Raw genomic sequence first — 16374 nt, 5'->3', positions numbered from 1 at the left:
TCTCTTCCCTTCTTTATTCATCACTGAACCCCTGGATTATAGTTCAGCTGGAATATTCTCCCAGTTCTGAGGGGAGAGTGGTGGTGATTTATCTCAGTATGTCCCCCTATAAACAACAAGATAGCCATAACCAGAGCGTCGCTTGCTCTCCTGCCCTGGTTCTGTCCAAAGGTTTTCCTGCTTCACCGAGACACGGGAGCAAGAGGGAGCAGGGGCTCATTTGCAAAGCAACCTTGGTGGTGTGATGCTCCGAGCATCCCACCAGGATGCCTCAGGGTGGTAAAGGAAGAGTCCGGCTCATAACTGGGTTTCTGTGGGAGATGGGCAGCAGCCTGCTGAGCCCAGGCAGCTTGGTGCCTGAATGCTGGTGGCCAGGGAACTGGGATAGGGAGAGCTGCTGGGGTGGGAGGAGTTAGGTAAAACCTGAGATCTGCTTCTGTTCACTTTGGAGCCTAAACTCTTCCACAGAGCCATTGTGGGAACGATGGCTTCTGCCTTGCTGACTTGCTGCAGCCCTGGATGTCACCACTGTTTCTCCCATCTTTTCCTTAGTGCCTTCTTTTCTCTTCTCTCAGACTTCCAGAATTTCTGAAGGAAAAGGAAAGGAAGGCTGTTAAAAATGATACCCCAAAATGCAGCTTCCATTTTGAGCTGTCTCTGGTATCAGCAGTAGTGGTTCTCTTTGACAACACAAAGTGCCTCACCAAGAAACCCAAGTCACACAATTCTGTATGTATTTTGTATCTTTTTTAGAAATACTTTCTAATTCATTAAAATGAATGTATGCAATCATTAAAATCACTTAAAAGGCAATCAAATCAGACGGAACCTACAAAACTCTTCTCTGCAGTCTTTCAAGCAGAGGTGAGACACAAATTATTGCTTTCTCCTTTTTTTTTTTTTTTAATCTTGCCCCAAACACACACCTAATCATTTTTGTTTCTGTGAAGCTGCATCTTTTCTTGCATTTGCTAACCAAATTCATTGGGTTTTTTCCTAGGTGACTCACTGATAGTAAAACTGGATCTTACTGAGAGTTTTGCCCGAGAAGGAACTTAAAGGATTTTGGCCACCCCGTGTTGAAAAAAGAGCACGTAGATTTTTGTCTGTGTGTTTGCATATACGTTATACATATATATATGTGTGTGTGTATATATAAAAATCTGTGAAAGTGCATAATTTCTTGGCTCTCATCCTAACCTTTGTGCAACTGGGTGCTGGGATCTGGATATTCAGTGTGCTTAGCAGCACTTTTTAATGAAGAGGTGTTTTCTCCCTTGGAGCTGTCATTCTCTGCCACATCACAGACTCTTTCAGACAGAAAAATAATTGGCCACTTTCTCCGAGCGTGGAATCGGAGAGCCCCAGGGACGGCGGGGGGAGTGCTCAGCGAACCGGGACAGCGGCTCACGGTGGCGCCCACCAGTGTCCCCCTCACCTGTGCTGGTGCCACTTCCCGGGAGGGTCCTGCCCTCAGGGGCACCACCCGCCCCTGAGCACTCGAATGAGACCTGGTAGATGGTGCCATGAAATGTGACAGGCAAGACCCAAAACCCCAGAAGGAGAAAGGTGAAACAAAACGGACAATTATTTCCAGGGCTGTTCAGCTACCAGATGGAAATGCAGGCTGGCTTTGCTTTTTTTTTTTTCCTTAAACCTATGTAATTTCTGCCTGGTGGGATGGCTTTTCCATGTTTGCAGTAGGATTTTTATAATTTTGCCTTAAAGGTGGGGTTTGAGCAGCATTTATTCTACTCAGGAGCTCCTAACATCCACCTTTCATCAAATATCCCCCAGAGCTGTTAGCCTTCAGAAATAACCAATGCAGTAAAAAGTCACCCCTCAGGACCTCCCACTGCACTACACAGTGGAGGACCTCCTCCACTACACAGCATGTAGAAAAGTGATGAAATAAATGGTCAAGGCGTCTACACAGTCTTTGAGCCCCAGGTGGACATTAAGAGCACTTGCTTGGCAGGAACATGTGAGTATCCCATGCCAACCAAATACTCAAACACAAATACAACGCAGCTTACCCTGTCTTGCAAAGTAAGCTACTCTGGGTCCCACTCTGCCGCTTGCAAATGACTGCTCATTGCCCTGACCACTCCTGTTATGACAGTGCAGACCATGGCCCTGTGACGTCCCTCTCCTTTTCCCAAGAGATGGTGACTGAAGGAAGGATGGCCCGTGCCCTGCTCGGCTGCCGGTTGCCATCTGCCCCATGCGGGGAAGGCTCCTGCTCTCTCGTAGCTGCCTCGACCGAAGGAGAAGCGTGTCCTTCGCCTTGCTGTGATACCTCATGGGCTGACTGCTTAGCTCTGACTGGCTCTCACATGTCATTTAGGAGAAAAGGCTGGACAGTGAGCTGGAGCAGCAGAGGCAGGAATTTGTCCCAGGAACCAAGGACAGCCATCCTGCAGGTACTGCAATGTCCCCTGCAACCAGGCTGGCACCAGGAGCACGGGCTCAGGAAGACGTCAGTCACCACCCCACGGGATGGAGGGGCACAGCCCCCTGATCTCTATCATCATGCTGGGGCTCTGTATTTTACCTGACCCGTTGTTCCACAGCTGTCAAACCTACGCCTTAGGCTATATATAAGGGTAAGTGGAAGGTGGGATTTTAGCTTGAGTAGGACTGAATAAGGTGTAAACTAGGCAGAAATGTTGCCCTGATAGTATTCTGTTTACCAAGGCCTCCCCACCCTGTGGACATCAGGGACTGGCTGCTCACACCAAGCCCCTTGCGACTTTTTAACGGGTCATACTAACGGGGGTTGTATTTTAATTTAGATCAACACCCAAAACAAAAGATCAGAAGACTTTTTTTTCCACATCCATTTCATGTTCATTACATCCATTCCTTTTCTGCCTTTCAATCCATAGCTGTGGGCAACAGTGACTGCCTGAAACGTGAATAGTGGAGAAAGGAGAGAATATAGTCAAAAAATTGAAAAAATCCACATTTGTGAGATGGTTTAAGGTTCTTCTGTGATGTTGCTCATTTGTCTGTTCTCATCTGTGTAACTCAAACTCTTCAAGCTAAAATTTTCCCCCACTAATGTGCTAGGAATCAACACAATCATCTGTGCTAGAAAAAAAAAGCCGAAACAGTACTCATATTTCACTCGCTGAAGTTAATTGGACAGAAGTGGTGCAGGGATCCTTTCACATTGTCCTTGTGTCACCGAGAAGCAAATTATGGTGGCAAAAGCAGCTATCTGTTCTGTTGTGAGTGGTGGGTGGGCTTTTTGGGGGCAGGGGCGGAGGCGTAGGTCACATCTTTTTTTATTTCTTCATAACGTCACTTAATTCTGGTTTATATGTCCTAAACCTCTGCTGATATAGATATATATATTAAAAAAAAGAAAAATGTGATGGACAGTTCTGTAGGGCTGGTTGCATGGCAAAAACTCTTCCTGCGGGGAGTGAGGAGGCATCTCACCAGGGTATCCACAGCCGTTTCCTCCTCAGCTAATGTTTTTGCTGATGGAAGTTTTTTTGGGTGTTTGCTTTCTTTCTTTCTTTCTGGCCATTTAAGCGGAGCGGGGCGCCAGTCCCGGCCTCCCGCCCCCGCAGCACCCCCGGGGTGGGGAAGTCGCGGTGGGGGGGGGGGACGACACCAGCGGCAGCTCTGCCCGGGCTGCGCGCCCGGGAGGGCGCAGGCTCCGCAGGTGCGGGGCACCTTTGAAACTCCCGCTCCTGCAAAGGGGTTTCCGAGCCGAAATTCACGTGGCAAAGAAAGTGCCCATTTGCTTCGATTATTTTCTAAACGACCCTGCTCGCCTCCGCCTTTGGTCTCGCCAGTACCCAGATGGGTAATTTTGGAGCTATCTGCGTGCATAAACTTGTTTTGAAGGCGCAGGGCTCTGCCGGCTCAGGTACTTAAAAACGCTTAGTGGGAATTAACAGCTGAATGGGGAGCCCTAAGCACCCCGACGTGGCATCACATGCGACACGGGGACTTCAAAGCGCCCGGCGTTAATCCGGCCCGATCGCCCGCCACCGCCCCGCGATGGGGCTGGGGCTGCAGCGCTCGCCGCGGCCACCTGCCCGCCGGCCACCGGTCCCCGCCCGGGCACACGGCCGGTCCCCCGCAAGGGCTCACTCCGGCGCGGGGGGGGGAGGGGGGGGGGGCGGCGGCAGCGGCGGTTTCTGCCGGCCCTCCCCGCGGTCGGTGCGGAGGCGGGGGTCGCCCGGTTCTTTCCGCAGGTCGGAGGATGTGGCAGCGATATTTCTAAAACGTGAAAAAAAAAAAAAAAAAAAAGAAAAAAAGAAAAAGCGAGGACGACGGGGGGGGGAGTGGGGGGGTGGGTGTCGGCATTTGCCCCCACCCAGCGGGTGGGGTCCTGCTCCCGACCGGCACGGCTCCCCGCCACCGACGGCCCCGCCCTCCGCCCCGTCCAGGCGGCTGCTGCCGGCCCTCGCAGCCGGGGAGACCGGGGCGGGGGGGTGTCGATGCGGGGCTGGAGCTGCCCCGCCGCCTCCCGAGTAGGCACCTTCGGGACGCGGTCCCCCCTCCGCTGGGCTCCCCCCCGACCCTGGTCACCCCGCTTGGTCCCTGTCACCGCCCCCCCACCCTCAGCAGGCCTGGGCCGGTTGGAAGGAAAGATGCCGGTTCCATCCCGCCCCCGGTAGCAACGGGCTGCTGGTGGAAACCGGGGCGAGCAGCTCGCGAAGCCGAGCCCTCCCCAGGAGGGGAACCCTACAGCTATCTTCTCACCTTCCCAGAGAGTACATATGTCGTCCCCGTCCTGCTTTCTGCTTATTTTTATAGCGGTCTCGCCCGTCACGGCAGTTATTTAATATGTGGTTCCCTGCTAGGCCTTGCTGTTTGATTGCTGTCACAAATGATATCAGGTGAAATTCCTCATTGCTTCTGCAATTACACAGTAGCCCACTGCTACTCGCTTTTCCAGCCCCTGGAGTTAATTGTTTTCCCACTGTAAGCCTCATACTGCATGCACATAGAGCAAACAAAACCCCAAACCCTCCAAAACTCATATTTCTCAGCTATTATGTTATCAGCAGGAAATATTTCATGGCTCTGACATCATAAGCCCCGAGCAGCATGAAGTTTATCAGGGCCTTCGCATGATGAAATTGTACTTTTTAAAGTGTTAGAACAAAAAGCAGAACATCTTTTTACGGGATTTAGGCTGCTAATTTTAATTGCTGGGATTTAAACGATGCAGATGAATCCAGGCTCTTTCAATGGTCACTTCTGATACAAAGCAGGGCAAACCAGCCAAAATTAGCTGTTTAAAACTGTCTGTAATAGCTCTGTAAATACAAACAGGATCAAAGTGACCAGATCTGTGGCCGTCACACCCATGTCATGGATCCTGTTATGTTCTCACATCTCTATTGCATGACTGTCAGGCTGGCAATAGGCACAAATCTATAAGCGAGTAAGTGATCCTGCTTTAAAACCAGGGAAAAGGTGCTAGGCATCCCTCATTAAACTTATTGGAGGGTGAAAAGGCAAGCATTTAAGAAGGGCTCTTTGGAGATCCCTATGCATGAATAATACAAAATATGAAATGTTGCTTATGTTTATGGTTGGGTTTGTGATCCTAATCTCAGTCTCTTCCTCTCCTTAAGTTTCTACAATTCCATTGTAGGTTTCCCAAATATTTGTCAAAATGACAAAGGCATCTGCCTTACAAAGACTTGTACTTTCTCAAACATGCTTTTTTTTTCTTTCTTTAGGCAATAGGGTACCATAGGCCCAACGAGACAGAAAGCTGTTTTGCGGTCTTACCTAGCAAAATTATCTATTGCCAAAAATTCTCTCCAAGCACTGAATATGTTTATCCTTGTCTGTGCTTATACTGCCATATTGTACCGAATAGGATCAGACCTTGGCTAGTTTTTACTAACCATTGCATTTCCCTTTAAATTTAAAATCACAGATAAACATTTTTAGGTGTTATTTTTCTTTGAAGGAGGAGAAAGGAAGTGACCAATAAGGCTGTTTTGAATACCACTTTCTTTTCAAATACCGAGTTGTTTCCTCCAGCTCCTGATTCACTGACTTCTGCACATTCTTTCTGTTTCATGTACCTCATACCTCGGGTAGAAAAGGCTATTGTTTACTTTCTCATTTTTATAAATTACTTATTATGGGGTTTATGCATACTTATGTCCATTTTTAATTGTGTATGTCTGTAATCTGCCTTCTAAAATTGGTTCTGATAGCTAAGAAAGAGGCAGATAAATTTAAATAATTAACAAAGGGTAAAATTGCTGTTAATGTGGCACCATCCCCAGTTAATATTAAAGATAATAGCTCTTTGGTTTTGCAGGGTCATTGATTTATTCTATGTAAAGTCTATCTATATCTGCTTCAACAACAGTCAGCTCTATTTTTTAATCCTTTTGGGTTTGAATTTTCCCAACCTCAAAGTAGATTTTAAGCTACCCTTCTTCTATCTTCTTGACTGTATACATCTGCACACTGTAAATCCAACTTGGCATAAACTAAAATGGATTGATGGTCTTTGCAGCTATAGCAGAACTTCCTTTCATCAGAAAATAAAGAGCATTTTCCATTAATTTAGTCTCCTAACATTCCCACAAAAGGGTTGGCTGTTGTCTGCATTTGACAGATGAAACAACCTGAGCACTGGAAGGGTGTCACTGGCTTCTTCATAAAAATAGCCCCTGAATTTAAGCGACAAGCTGAAATGCTGAGCCTTGCACGGGCATATTAATACCTTCTTGATTTCTCTGAGTGCTGTAAGCATTCAACAGCCTTGCAAAGAAAGCTGTCAAAATTTTCAAAAGGAAGCACTCACATATGACTAGCTACGTCTGAAAAAATCTGATATAATGATTTTAAAAGTGGCATTGAAAGATGGTGGAAAAGTATGAATGCATTTAAAAGTATCCTCCTTCCTTTGCCTAGTCAGGTACTCTGTATGTAGCTGAAGAGGTGCAGAAAAAAAAAAAAAAAGCCGGACCGCATGACTGGAAAAACAGAAAATCTGCAAAGTCCCAGCACAAATTTGACACAAAGCTGAAAGTATTGAAGCCCTTTGGGAAGCAGATACTAACAAATTGATGAGAATGTCCAGAAACTGACAGCTAGTTTTTAACCCAAATCAGGACAAGGAAAAAAATTACTTCACAGAAACTATTCAAACGTAGTGCTCAGAAAATACCCGTCAGTCCTGCCATGGTGGCAGCAGGACTTCAGGAAAAGACTTCAGTGATGGAATAGCATGGCAGGTGATTCTGATAAACAGAATTTTTAAGGTGTCCATATAGACCCAGTGGTGTGTGTATCCATATCCATACTTATAAGGATAAAGAACATATATGGCTATATATGGCGATATATGGATTTCCATATATATATATATACACACACACATATATATATGTGTACAACATCCTGATAGCATAGATTTTATGGTTCCCAACTTCTTTTCCCCTCTTAGGCCCTACTGAGCAGGGTACTTCAGTTGAACAGTTTCAGTCCCATGAGTCCAAGCAGTTTGTTGAAGATGGGGCTGTTTTCCGATATGCTGACCTCCAAAGAAAGAAGAAGGTGCTCAATCTCAGCCCGAAAGCAAAGGATGAAATAATACAGTATACTCTGACACCACTGTAACTTTGGCTGCAGAAAATGAGCTCTCCTGGAAAAGCTTTTTTTGAAGTTGGAGACGCTCCTTGTTTGAATAAACCCCAGAGTATATTTGAATAAAGCCCAACAAAACAAGATAATCTGTAACCCTTCAAAGACCTACATTTTCTTTCAACATTCTTTTTGTGGTTTGGAGGTTATTTTAGTAGATTTACGAACCTAACGTTCTCCTTTATGTTTCACCCGAGTCTGCCGTTTCTGCAGACTTATCTCTAAGATAGCATCTAAAAGGTTGCGGGACCCATTGAGAAATCTCCGGTCCCACACATGACTGAAACATCCGCAGCTTCCTACCGCGAAGACCCCGGGGAGATCGGGGACAGGGAGCAAGGATGGAGCCGGTTTGCAGGGGACCGGGGGGCGGGTGCAATCCCCCGGCTGCCTCCCCGACCCCCAGTGAGGGCAGATTTGCAGGCTAAGGGAATGATAAATATTGAATCCCAAGAGCTTGGCTGGTGACTGCGGTGGTAAATTCAATTTGCGGGGTGCGAGGGGTGGGGGGAATTACAGCTCTTCCCGTACCACCTTGTGGAGTGAATGAACAAGCCCCCGAGTCACAGGAGGTTCCCTCAAACCGAAGCGCCGCTGAAACTCCGGCACGCCGTGCCCGACGGGGCTCCCTGGATGGGGGGGGCAGCAGCCGGGCCCCGGCCTCCCCTTGAGCTGCGGGGTGAGCGGCAGGGATCGAGGCCAGGCTGCTGCTCTCCTTAGTGCAGCTGAAAATAACACCGAGTCTGGAAAGAGCTGGATGAATCCTTCTTTCGTTAGGGAGAGCCTCACCCCAGGCGTATTTCGAACCAAACTGAAAAGCTCTCCCTTTCGCAGGGTGGACACGTTTTTTTCCGCGCCCCCCCCGCCCCCGCCAGACAGTGCAATCCGCAGGAAACCTAAGCAACATCGAAAGCTTTTCTGCCTTTCTCTGTTAAACGCGAGCTCAGCCGAGTTTGGGAGGGAAAAAACCCGCAGCAGCCTTGAACCAAGCGGCACCTGTCCTGCGAGGATGTTTTAAATGATGGCACCCTTTCAGTCTATGATCTTGTAAAATTAACTCCCTTAAATCCTACCTAGTAACTCGGTAAAATCTCCGTCCTTCTCTACCCTATCCCAGGAAAAGCAGAGCCCGGGGGAGCGGGCTGCCGGAGCGGAGCCCCGGGAGGGGACCGGCCCCGCCGAGCACCGCATCCGGGGCTCGCCGGCTGCGGGGAGGGATGCGGGGGTTCAGCTTCCGCGGCTCCCGGCGGGATGCTCCCCGTTTTGTTTTGCTTTCAAAGCAGGGCTGCCCGGCCGGGCTCGGCTCCGCTCCTAACCCCGCGGCGAATGCAAACACCTTGCCGAGACGGAGCCCGGGGAAAGGGCGTCAGCGGGCAGCGACCGGTCCGCTTCGTGCCGCAGCACCGGGCTTCTCCTGCACTTTTTTGTTGTCTTCCCTCGGTCGGACGAGATCAACGCCAAAACTGGGTCGGTCAAACGTTATGCCGGAGAGAACGTGTGGTTAGAGCTGAGGGCGGGGGGTATTTCAGTGCCGGCTCTGATCAGCCTGTCCTAGCCTCCCGCCTGTGGGCACAGCAGCGGCCGGTTCCCCCGTCTCTCGGCTCCGATCGAGCCCCGGCTGACCTCCGAGCCGCCGGTGTCCGTCCCCCGCCTCGGCGGGCAACGCCGGTCACCCACCGCCACCCGCCTCCCTGCGAGCCCCTAACTTGCGCCAGAGCCGTATCCCAGCAGGGCTCCGCCTGCGCCGCCGCCCCGGAGTTTGGCGGCCGCGGTTAATTGTTGGCGATTTATTTCTGTTGCCCCGACGCGGCCACGGCCCGTCGGGAGCCGGAGGGGCGACGGCCGGGCGGGCGGCAGAGTTCGGCTGCTCCGGCCCGGCCGTTTCCCCGCGCCCGGCGGGTCCTTCCGTCAGGCAACGAAATCCTCGCCGTTCGGCGGGTCCGGTTTAAAATTCATCCATGAGGAGGAGGCAGGTTCGCGCAGCGCTCCCTGCGAGCTGGCCGGCGGCGAGCAGAGGGCGAGGGGGCCGCGGATTTGTAGCTGCAAATGGTTCACGCAGGCTGTGCCCGCTCCGCCAAACCACACGGGCGTCTACACCTTCCCAAGTGCCATTCCCTTACCCTTTGGGGCGAAAGGCTCCCATTTTTGTTTTTTTTTTTTTTTTTTTTTGCGCCAAAAGAAAGCGCCAAACAGATCTGACACCCGCCTGAATTATAAATCTGCCTTCCCGGTGAGAGATGCTGAAGGGGAACGCGGGTTGCGAGAAACCGGCTGCCGAGTTCCCGACGACTGAAATTGCGAACCAGCCCGCCGCTTCTCACAGAGACGTCCCTGATAAGGTGAAACGTGTCACCCCCATGATAACGATGCTGCCCGGGGAGGTGAGAGGGGGGAAGGCGTCTGGTTGGGCTCAGCTGAGGCACAAGCCAAATTGTTTGAACGGCAAGACGGCCACCGGGGGGGGGTGATGGGTGGTAGTGTCACCCGCCCCGTCTCAGCGGTCCGGCGGATCGCCGCCCTCCCTCCCTGTTGGGTGCCGGTGCTGGGACCGGCTCTCCCCCCCGTTTTCCCTTCCGTCCCCATCCCTCTCTCCCCGCCGCGGATCCTCCCCTCCACGCCCGAGCGGCTGTGCGCCGGGAGGACAGTGCCACCTCGGCAAAAAGGTCTTTTTTGAGGGGAAGGGTGGGAGAGAAATCGGGACACTGCGGCCACCGCGGGTGATGCGGGCGCTCCCCTCACTCGGAGCGGTGCAGGGACACGGGGCGGGCCGGAGCCCCTCCGGTAGCCGGCTGCGGAAAAGTGGGGCTGGGGAGGCGGGGGGGGGGACGGACACGACACACCAGAGTCACAGGTGACTTGTTCCAATTAGTAGCTGTCTAATTAAATTAGTGTCACGCGGCCCAGCCAATGGGCCGGCGGGGGTGGAGGGCGGCGATGAGACAGCCCGGCGCAAGCCCCTCCCCGGCGGCCCGAGGAGCCCGGCTCGCCGGTATAAATTTCCTCGGCGGAGCCCCGCCGCAGTGCTGCGCGGCCGCGGGTCGGGGTCGGCAGTAGGACCGGGAGGGCTGCTCTGCCGCACCGCCCGCCGAGGATGCAGCTGGGCGAGCCGCTGCTGGCGGCGGCGGGGGGGGCCCTGCCGGGCGCCCCCTTCTACCCGCTGGAGGGCGGCGGGCGCGGCGGTGGGACCGGAGCAGGAGCGGGTTCTAGCGGCGGGTCCCGCGGGCCTCCCCGGCCGGGGTCGCCGCCGCGTCTCGACTTGGACAAGACACCCAAGAAGTTCGGGGCGGCCCCCGCCATGCTGGGCGAGGCGGAGGCGGGCGAGCCGCCCTTCGCCGCCCCCAAGCCAGACGGCCGCAAGACCACCCCCTGCGGGGAGGAGGAGCTGCCCCCGGCCGCCGCCGCCCGATACTCCATGGACAGCCTCAGCCCCGAGCGCTACTACCTGCAGTCCCCCGGGCCGCCTGGCGCCGAGCTGGGGGGGCCCTGCGCCCTCTTCCCCTACCCGCCGGCGGCGCAGCACGGCACCGTATACCAGCCGCCCGGCGGGCCCCGCTACCCCTACGGCTCGGTGCTGTCGCCGGGGGGCTTCGCGGGCACTGTCTGCCCTCCCGGTGGCCGGGCGCAGTTTGGCGGCGGCGGCGGGTACCAGTACGGACAGGCGGCGGCCGGCGGACCCCTCTACGGCCCCTACCCGGCGGGGTCGGGCTCCTGCGGCGGGTTAGGGGCGCTGGGGGTGCCGGCCGCCGGCCCGGGGCTGCGGGCGCAGGTGTTCCTCTGCAACCGGCCCCTCTGGCTCAAGTTCCACCGGCACCAGACGGAGATGATCATCACCAAGCAGGGCCGGTAAGCGGGCAGGGAACGAAATAGAGGGAAGTGGGGGACTCCCGGGGCCGCGCCGTGCCGGGCTCTCCCGGGAAGGAGGTGCGCGCCCTCCCCGTTGGTGGTGGCTCTGGCCCCGGGATGCTTTCAACAAAAAGCGGCTCTCCCAATTTCCTCGTACCGGGCGCGCCGGGAGATGAGACGGGGGTGGGCTGGGGATCGCCGCCTGTCTCCCTGGTCTCCTCGGGGACGGGAGCCGGGACGGACGGGGCACCCCGCGGTCGGCTCCAGCTGCCGCCGGGGCCCGCGCCCCCTTCCCCGGCCCGTCTCGTATGCGGTGTGCTCTTCCTCCCCTCCCCAGGAGGATGTTTCCTTTCCTGAGCTTTAACATCACCGGCCTCAACCCCACGGCCCACTACAACGTCTTCGTGGAGGTGGTACTGGCGGACCCCAACCACTGGCGCTTCCAGGGGGGCAAGTGGGTGACCTGCGGCAAAGCCGACAACAATATGCAAGGTAGGTCGAGGGGTCTCCGGGGCTTCCCCGCTACCTTCCCCCCGCGGATTGTCTTCCCAGAAAGGGTTCCCACTTCGCCCTCCTCTGGAGGGGCTTCCCCACCGCCGGTATCCCGCTGCGGGCAGAACTGCCTTTTTAAGGCTGTTTTGCAACTTTTATTTCCCTCCCCTGCCCCGCTGCTCCGAGCTGCCGGCGGCGGAACAGAGCGTCTGTGGCCGGCGGCCGCTTTAACGGCTTGTTTTTCCCCAGGCAACAAGGTGTACGTTCACCCCGAGTCGCCCAACACCGGGGCTCACTGGATGAGGCAGGAGATTTCTTTCGGGAAACTGAAGCTAACGAACAATAAAGGTGCTAATAACAACAACGCGCAGGTAAATAATGGGGGGCGAGGGGGGAAGGCTGGCTTGAGGGGCTCTTAGTGGCACAGGCGGGGGAGTCCTGGGGTTTCCGAGCTTTACAGTATTTATTTTATCAAGCTGCTGGATCATTGTTCCTGTGGCTTGTTCCGTTCTTGAACTGATCATAGACCTTATTTTCTTTTCTAATTGCCTTCAAAAGGAGAAACAATGTCAGAAATAGATGTGTGAATTTCTTTGGTTTTAGCTAATATCTCTATCTATGGACTTGCTCAGAAAGTGGGAGTATAGCTGATAGCTCCTGATTTCTCGCATTTACAGGTTTTTAGTATATTAGTAACCTAGTGAAACAGGGCTACAAGCTGTGAATCATCTCCCGTTAGCAGTTAAAATTGCTCCATTCCCAAGTCAAAAGATTACAATTTACAGGAGGAAAATGTCAGGCTATAAAATAGATCTTTTAATGTTAGACACAGTTTGTCTAAAGATCTTGCCTCTTCTGTGGTTTCTTTTAGATGATAGTACTGCAATCTCTACACAAGTACCAGCCCCGGCTTCACATTGTGGAAGTGACTGAAGATGGTGTTGAAGATCTGAATGATTCCTCAAAGACTCAAACATTTATTTTCCCTGAAACGCAATTCATAGCAGTTACAGCATATCAAAACACTGATGTAAGCATGGATGTATAAAATGACAATTAAGAATAAAATTGTCTTGTGGGTTTAACATCTCATTGTACTATATTCTGCTTTCACTTTTAGATTACTCAGCTCAAAATTGACCATAATCCTTTTGCAAAAGGCTTCAGAGACAACTATGACTCGTAAGTACACTTCTGTTTTCTCTTGTAGCTGTATCTGCCTAGGAGGTATGGTTCTGGCCTGAAATGTGTGTGGAAGAGTTTCTTTAGATGCTACTTCAGTTATTCAGAAGTAGTATTACTTACATTGGCAGCTTTGCTAGCTGATGTGGTCCTTTCAAAGACATTAAATGTCTCTCTAGAAACATTAAATGTCTGTTTAAATAGTTACCGTATTGTCTTGATGACCTGTATTTCAGCAGGCTTCTGAATTTTTGTAGAAAACTTGTACTAACAGAACCTAACTGGCTTGCAGATTGGCAGTAGTAATCAAATATCTCCACAGAGCCAGGCAGCTTTTTCAAACTGTCAGCAGAAGACTTGCCTAATGCTGACTCTTGAGCATCAAATGGCCTCTGAAAAGACAGAGCTGTATATAATACAAGTATGGCTTCTGTGAGGAAGGTGCTGTGCCCCATTTAAAATGGGCTGGCTGGCAGAGAACAGTATATACTTGTAGCAGCAATACTACAAATTTTATACTGCCCTAGGAAAGACAACTGGAACTCCTAAATTGGATAAAAATGAACATCCAGTTAAACCTAGTTGTGATTCTAATTAAGAAATAACTCAGTTTCTTCCCATTTTGTTTTACTATCATCCTGGAATTGTGAAGAACAACACTCAGTATTTCTCTTTTATGTTGTAGCATGTACACAGCTTCTGAAAATGACAGATTAACTCCATCTCCCACGGATTCTCCTAGATCCCACCAGATCGTCCCTGGCGCCCGATACAGTGTCCAACCATTCTTCCAAGAACAGTTTGTCAACAACCTGCCCCCAGCCAGGTTTTATAATGGTGAGAGAACCGTGCCTCAGACAAATGGCTTGCTCTCCCCGCAGCAGAACGAAGAGGTGGCCAGCCCTCCTCAGCGGTGGTTTGTTACGCCTGTACAGCAGCCTAGTGCCAACAAACTGGACATGAACTCCTATGAGACGGAGTATTCCCCTAGCACCTTGCTCCCATATGGCATTAAATCCCTCCCCCTTCAGACATCCCATGCTCTGGGGTACTACCCTGACCCAACATTTCCATCCATGGCAAGTTGGGGAAGCAGGGGCTCTTACCAGAGAAAAATGGCAACAGGATTACCGTGGACCTCCAGAACAAGTCCTCCAGGTTTCTCTGAAGACCAGCTTTCCAAGGAGAAGGTGAAAGAAGAAATCGGCTCATCCTGGATAGAGACTCCACCCTCCATAAAGTCTCTAGATTCAAATGATTCTGGAGTCTACACGGGTGCTTGTAAGAGAAGACGGCTCTCCCCTAGCACTTCCAGCAATGAAAATTCACCGACTATGAAATGCGAGGACATAAATGCTGAGGACTATAGCAAAGACACTTCAAAAGGCATGGGCTACTATGCATTCTATACTAGTTCTTAAAGTATCCTTTTATTCCAATTGGCTATTTTTTTTTTCAGGGTGGCCTTGGTTTTTTTGCATTACAATTGCCAAAAAGACTCTTGCCTTCCACCTTGAATTGTTGTGTGCAATTCTAAAGAAGGTGCCAAAGCTTTTTGACTGTTGCAGGTAATGAAGTAGGGAAAGAGCAAACTATGGTAGAATTCTTCCCCTCTTTTAGAAGGAACCACATGTGGCAGCTGTAAGCAGGAGTGTAGATTTTTTTTTTTTACAATGTGGCTTATTTATTGGAGACACTAAAGTGTGTACAGTTTGGCTCGGCTCAGAGGCCTGATCAAATCTACGCGCTCCTGAGCAAGGAAATAGGGGGGTTGGATCCTAAATTTAATTTTCTTCCCTGCCTTGCCCATCCGAAAAAAGGGGGCTGGTTGCAGGGAGCTGCACAAATGCTATGTTCTGCTTTAGACTGAGCTGGCTTCTTCAACCCTTGTCTGCAGCACAGTTAGCTGAGTTGGATATCGCTCAGCTAAGGCTTTGTTTGGCAGAAGATGGCCAAAGTAAGGCCTGCTTGCCAGGCAGGGTTTTGACTTGAAGGTCTTGTGCTAATGATGGGGTTACAATGACCAAATCTGACTCTTCTTAGTTCAGAACTTGCATTAAAAAACAAAAAGCCTCCATTCCAAAAGCCTAACCTTTATTGAGGTGGCAAAAAAAATAGTGTACAGTTGTGTTTTGTCTAGGTACACTGTAGAATATTGTGGAATCATGTATAAATAGTTGACCTGTAGCTGTTCAGTCAGAAGGACCTCCGGTGGTGCTTTGAAGTTCAAAAGGCTTTTTTTTTTTTTTGGTTAATCAAACTTAGCATATGGAGCATTATGAAAAACATGAACAAATTTCTATATATGTGTATGTAAAGTGACTTTTTTTCAGCTGCCCTGCACAAAACTGGAAGTGATGTAACTTACCCATTCTTCTTGCCTATAGTTTCAGCCATTTTAAACTGATCAATCCTGGCGCACTGGCACACAAACTTCTCCTGACAAAACTTGGTTCTGTTTTCTTTTTCTATGTACATAGTAGTAATTTTTAATAAATGTGGTGGTGCCAGGGGGTTGCCTGGCTGCCTCTTCTTTGCCTCTATTGGGTATCCCAGCTGGGGGGAGGAGGAGGAAGGAGTGCAATCCTTGGGGCTTGAGTTGTCTCCAAATCTAGCAATCCCTTGCTTGGATGCTGCTATGTGTGTGCATGGTGGTGGTGGGTTTTTTTGTTGGTGGTGTGGTTTGCCGCGGTTCTGTGCATCCTCCACGCTCTGAGCCCCTGGCTTGGCCCAAAAATGCGACAGTACCTCTTTTCCCCTGCGCTCTGCGGGGCTGGGGGAGGCGACGTGTGAACTCAGCACTCGTCCCGCGCAGCGACTTGTGAACTCGCCGGCTCACCTTCCCCCAGCAGCAGCAGGGCTGACCCCTCCGTTTCCCGGAACAGGGGAAGAGATTCCCCTGCCTGCTTATCTGGGGGAAGAAAGCCCCTCCTGGCAGAGCAATCGAATCCTGGCTCCCGCGGCAGCAGGACCTTTCCTGAGGATATGCAGGCAGTAATGGGATTAAACTGTTAGCGATGCCCGGCTGCAAACAAAATAAACCAGGGGCTCAGGCCGGGGCCCGCCCCGGAGGAGGTAATGAGATCGGGGGGGCACTGGCAGCGGTCTCCGGGCGGGAGAGTTCTCCCCTCTGGAGTGGAGAACGGCGGATTTCCGAGGAGATTTCGATCAGCTCTTCGCTTCTCGGTGCGAGGCTCCAGCTCTGCGCCTTGG

At 51.6% G+C, this 16374-nt stretch overlaps 1 protein-coding gene across 2 annotated transcripts; it reads left to right on the top strand.

Moving 5' to 3' along the window:
* The first annotated feature begins 10681 nt into the window (after positions 1 to 10681).
* EOMES (eomesodermin) lies at positions 10682 to 15891 on the top strand. Of its 2 annotated transcripts, none has more exons than XM_074573476.1 (6): positions 10682 to 11487; positions 11825 to 11979; positions 12229 to 12350; positions 12851 to 13009; positions 13100 to 13161; positions 13904 to 15891. In XM_074573476.1, exons 1-6 carry the CDS (start codon positions 10736 to 10738, stop codon positions 14580 to 14582), a joined length of 1929 nt encoding a protein of 642 aa, XP_074429577.1. In that variant the 5' UTR covers positions 10682 to 10735; the 3' UTR covers positions 14583 to 15891. The 2 variants fall into 2 exon arrangements, with proteins under 2 accessions (XP_074429577.1, XP_074429576.1); XM_074573475.1 differs by having other exon boundaries at positions 13847 to 15891.
* Positions 15892 to 16374: the final 483 nt, after the last annotated feature.

Source organism: Larus michahellis, chromosome 2 (genome assembly GCF_964199755.1).
Source record: "Larus michahellis chromosome 2, bLarMic1.1, whole genome shotgun sequence".
Taxonomy (NCBI): Eukaryota; Metazoa; Chordata; class Aves; order Charadriiformes; family Laridae; genus Larus; species Larus michahellis.
The sequence above is the reverse complement of the archived record's forward strand: the minus strand, read 5'-3'. Positions and strand labels throughout refer to the sequence as shown.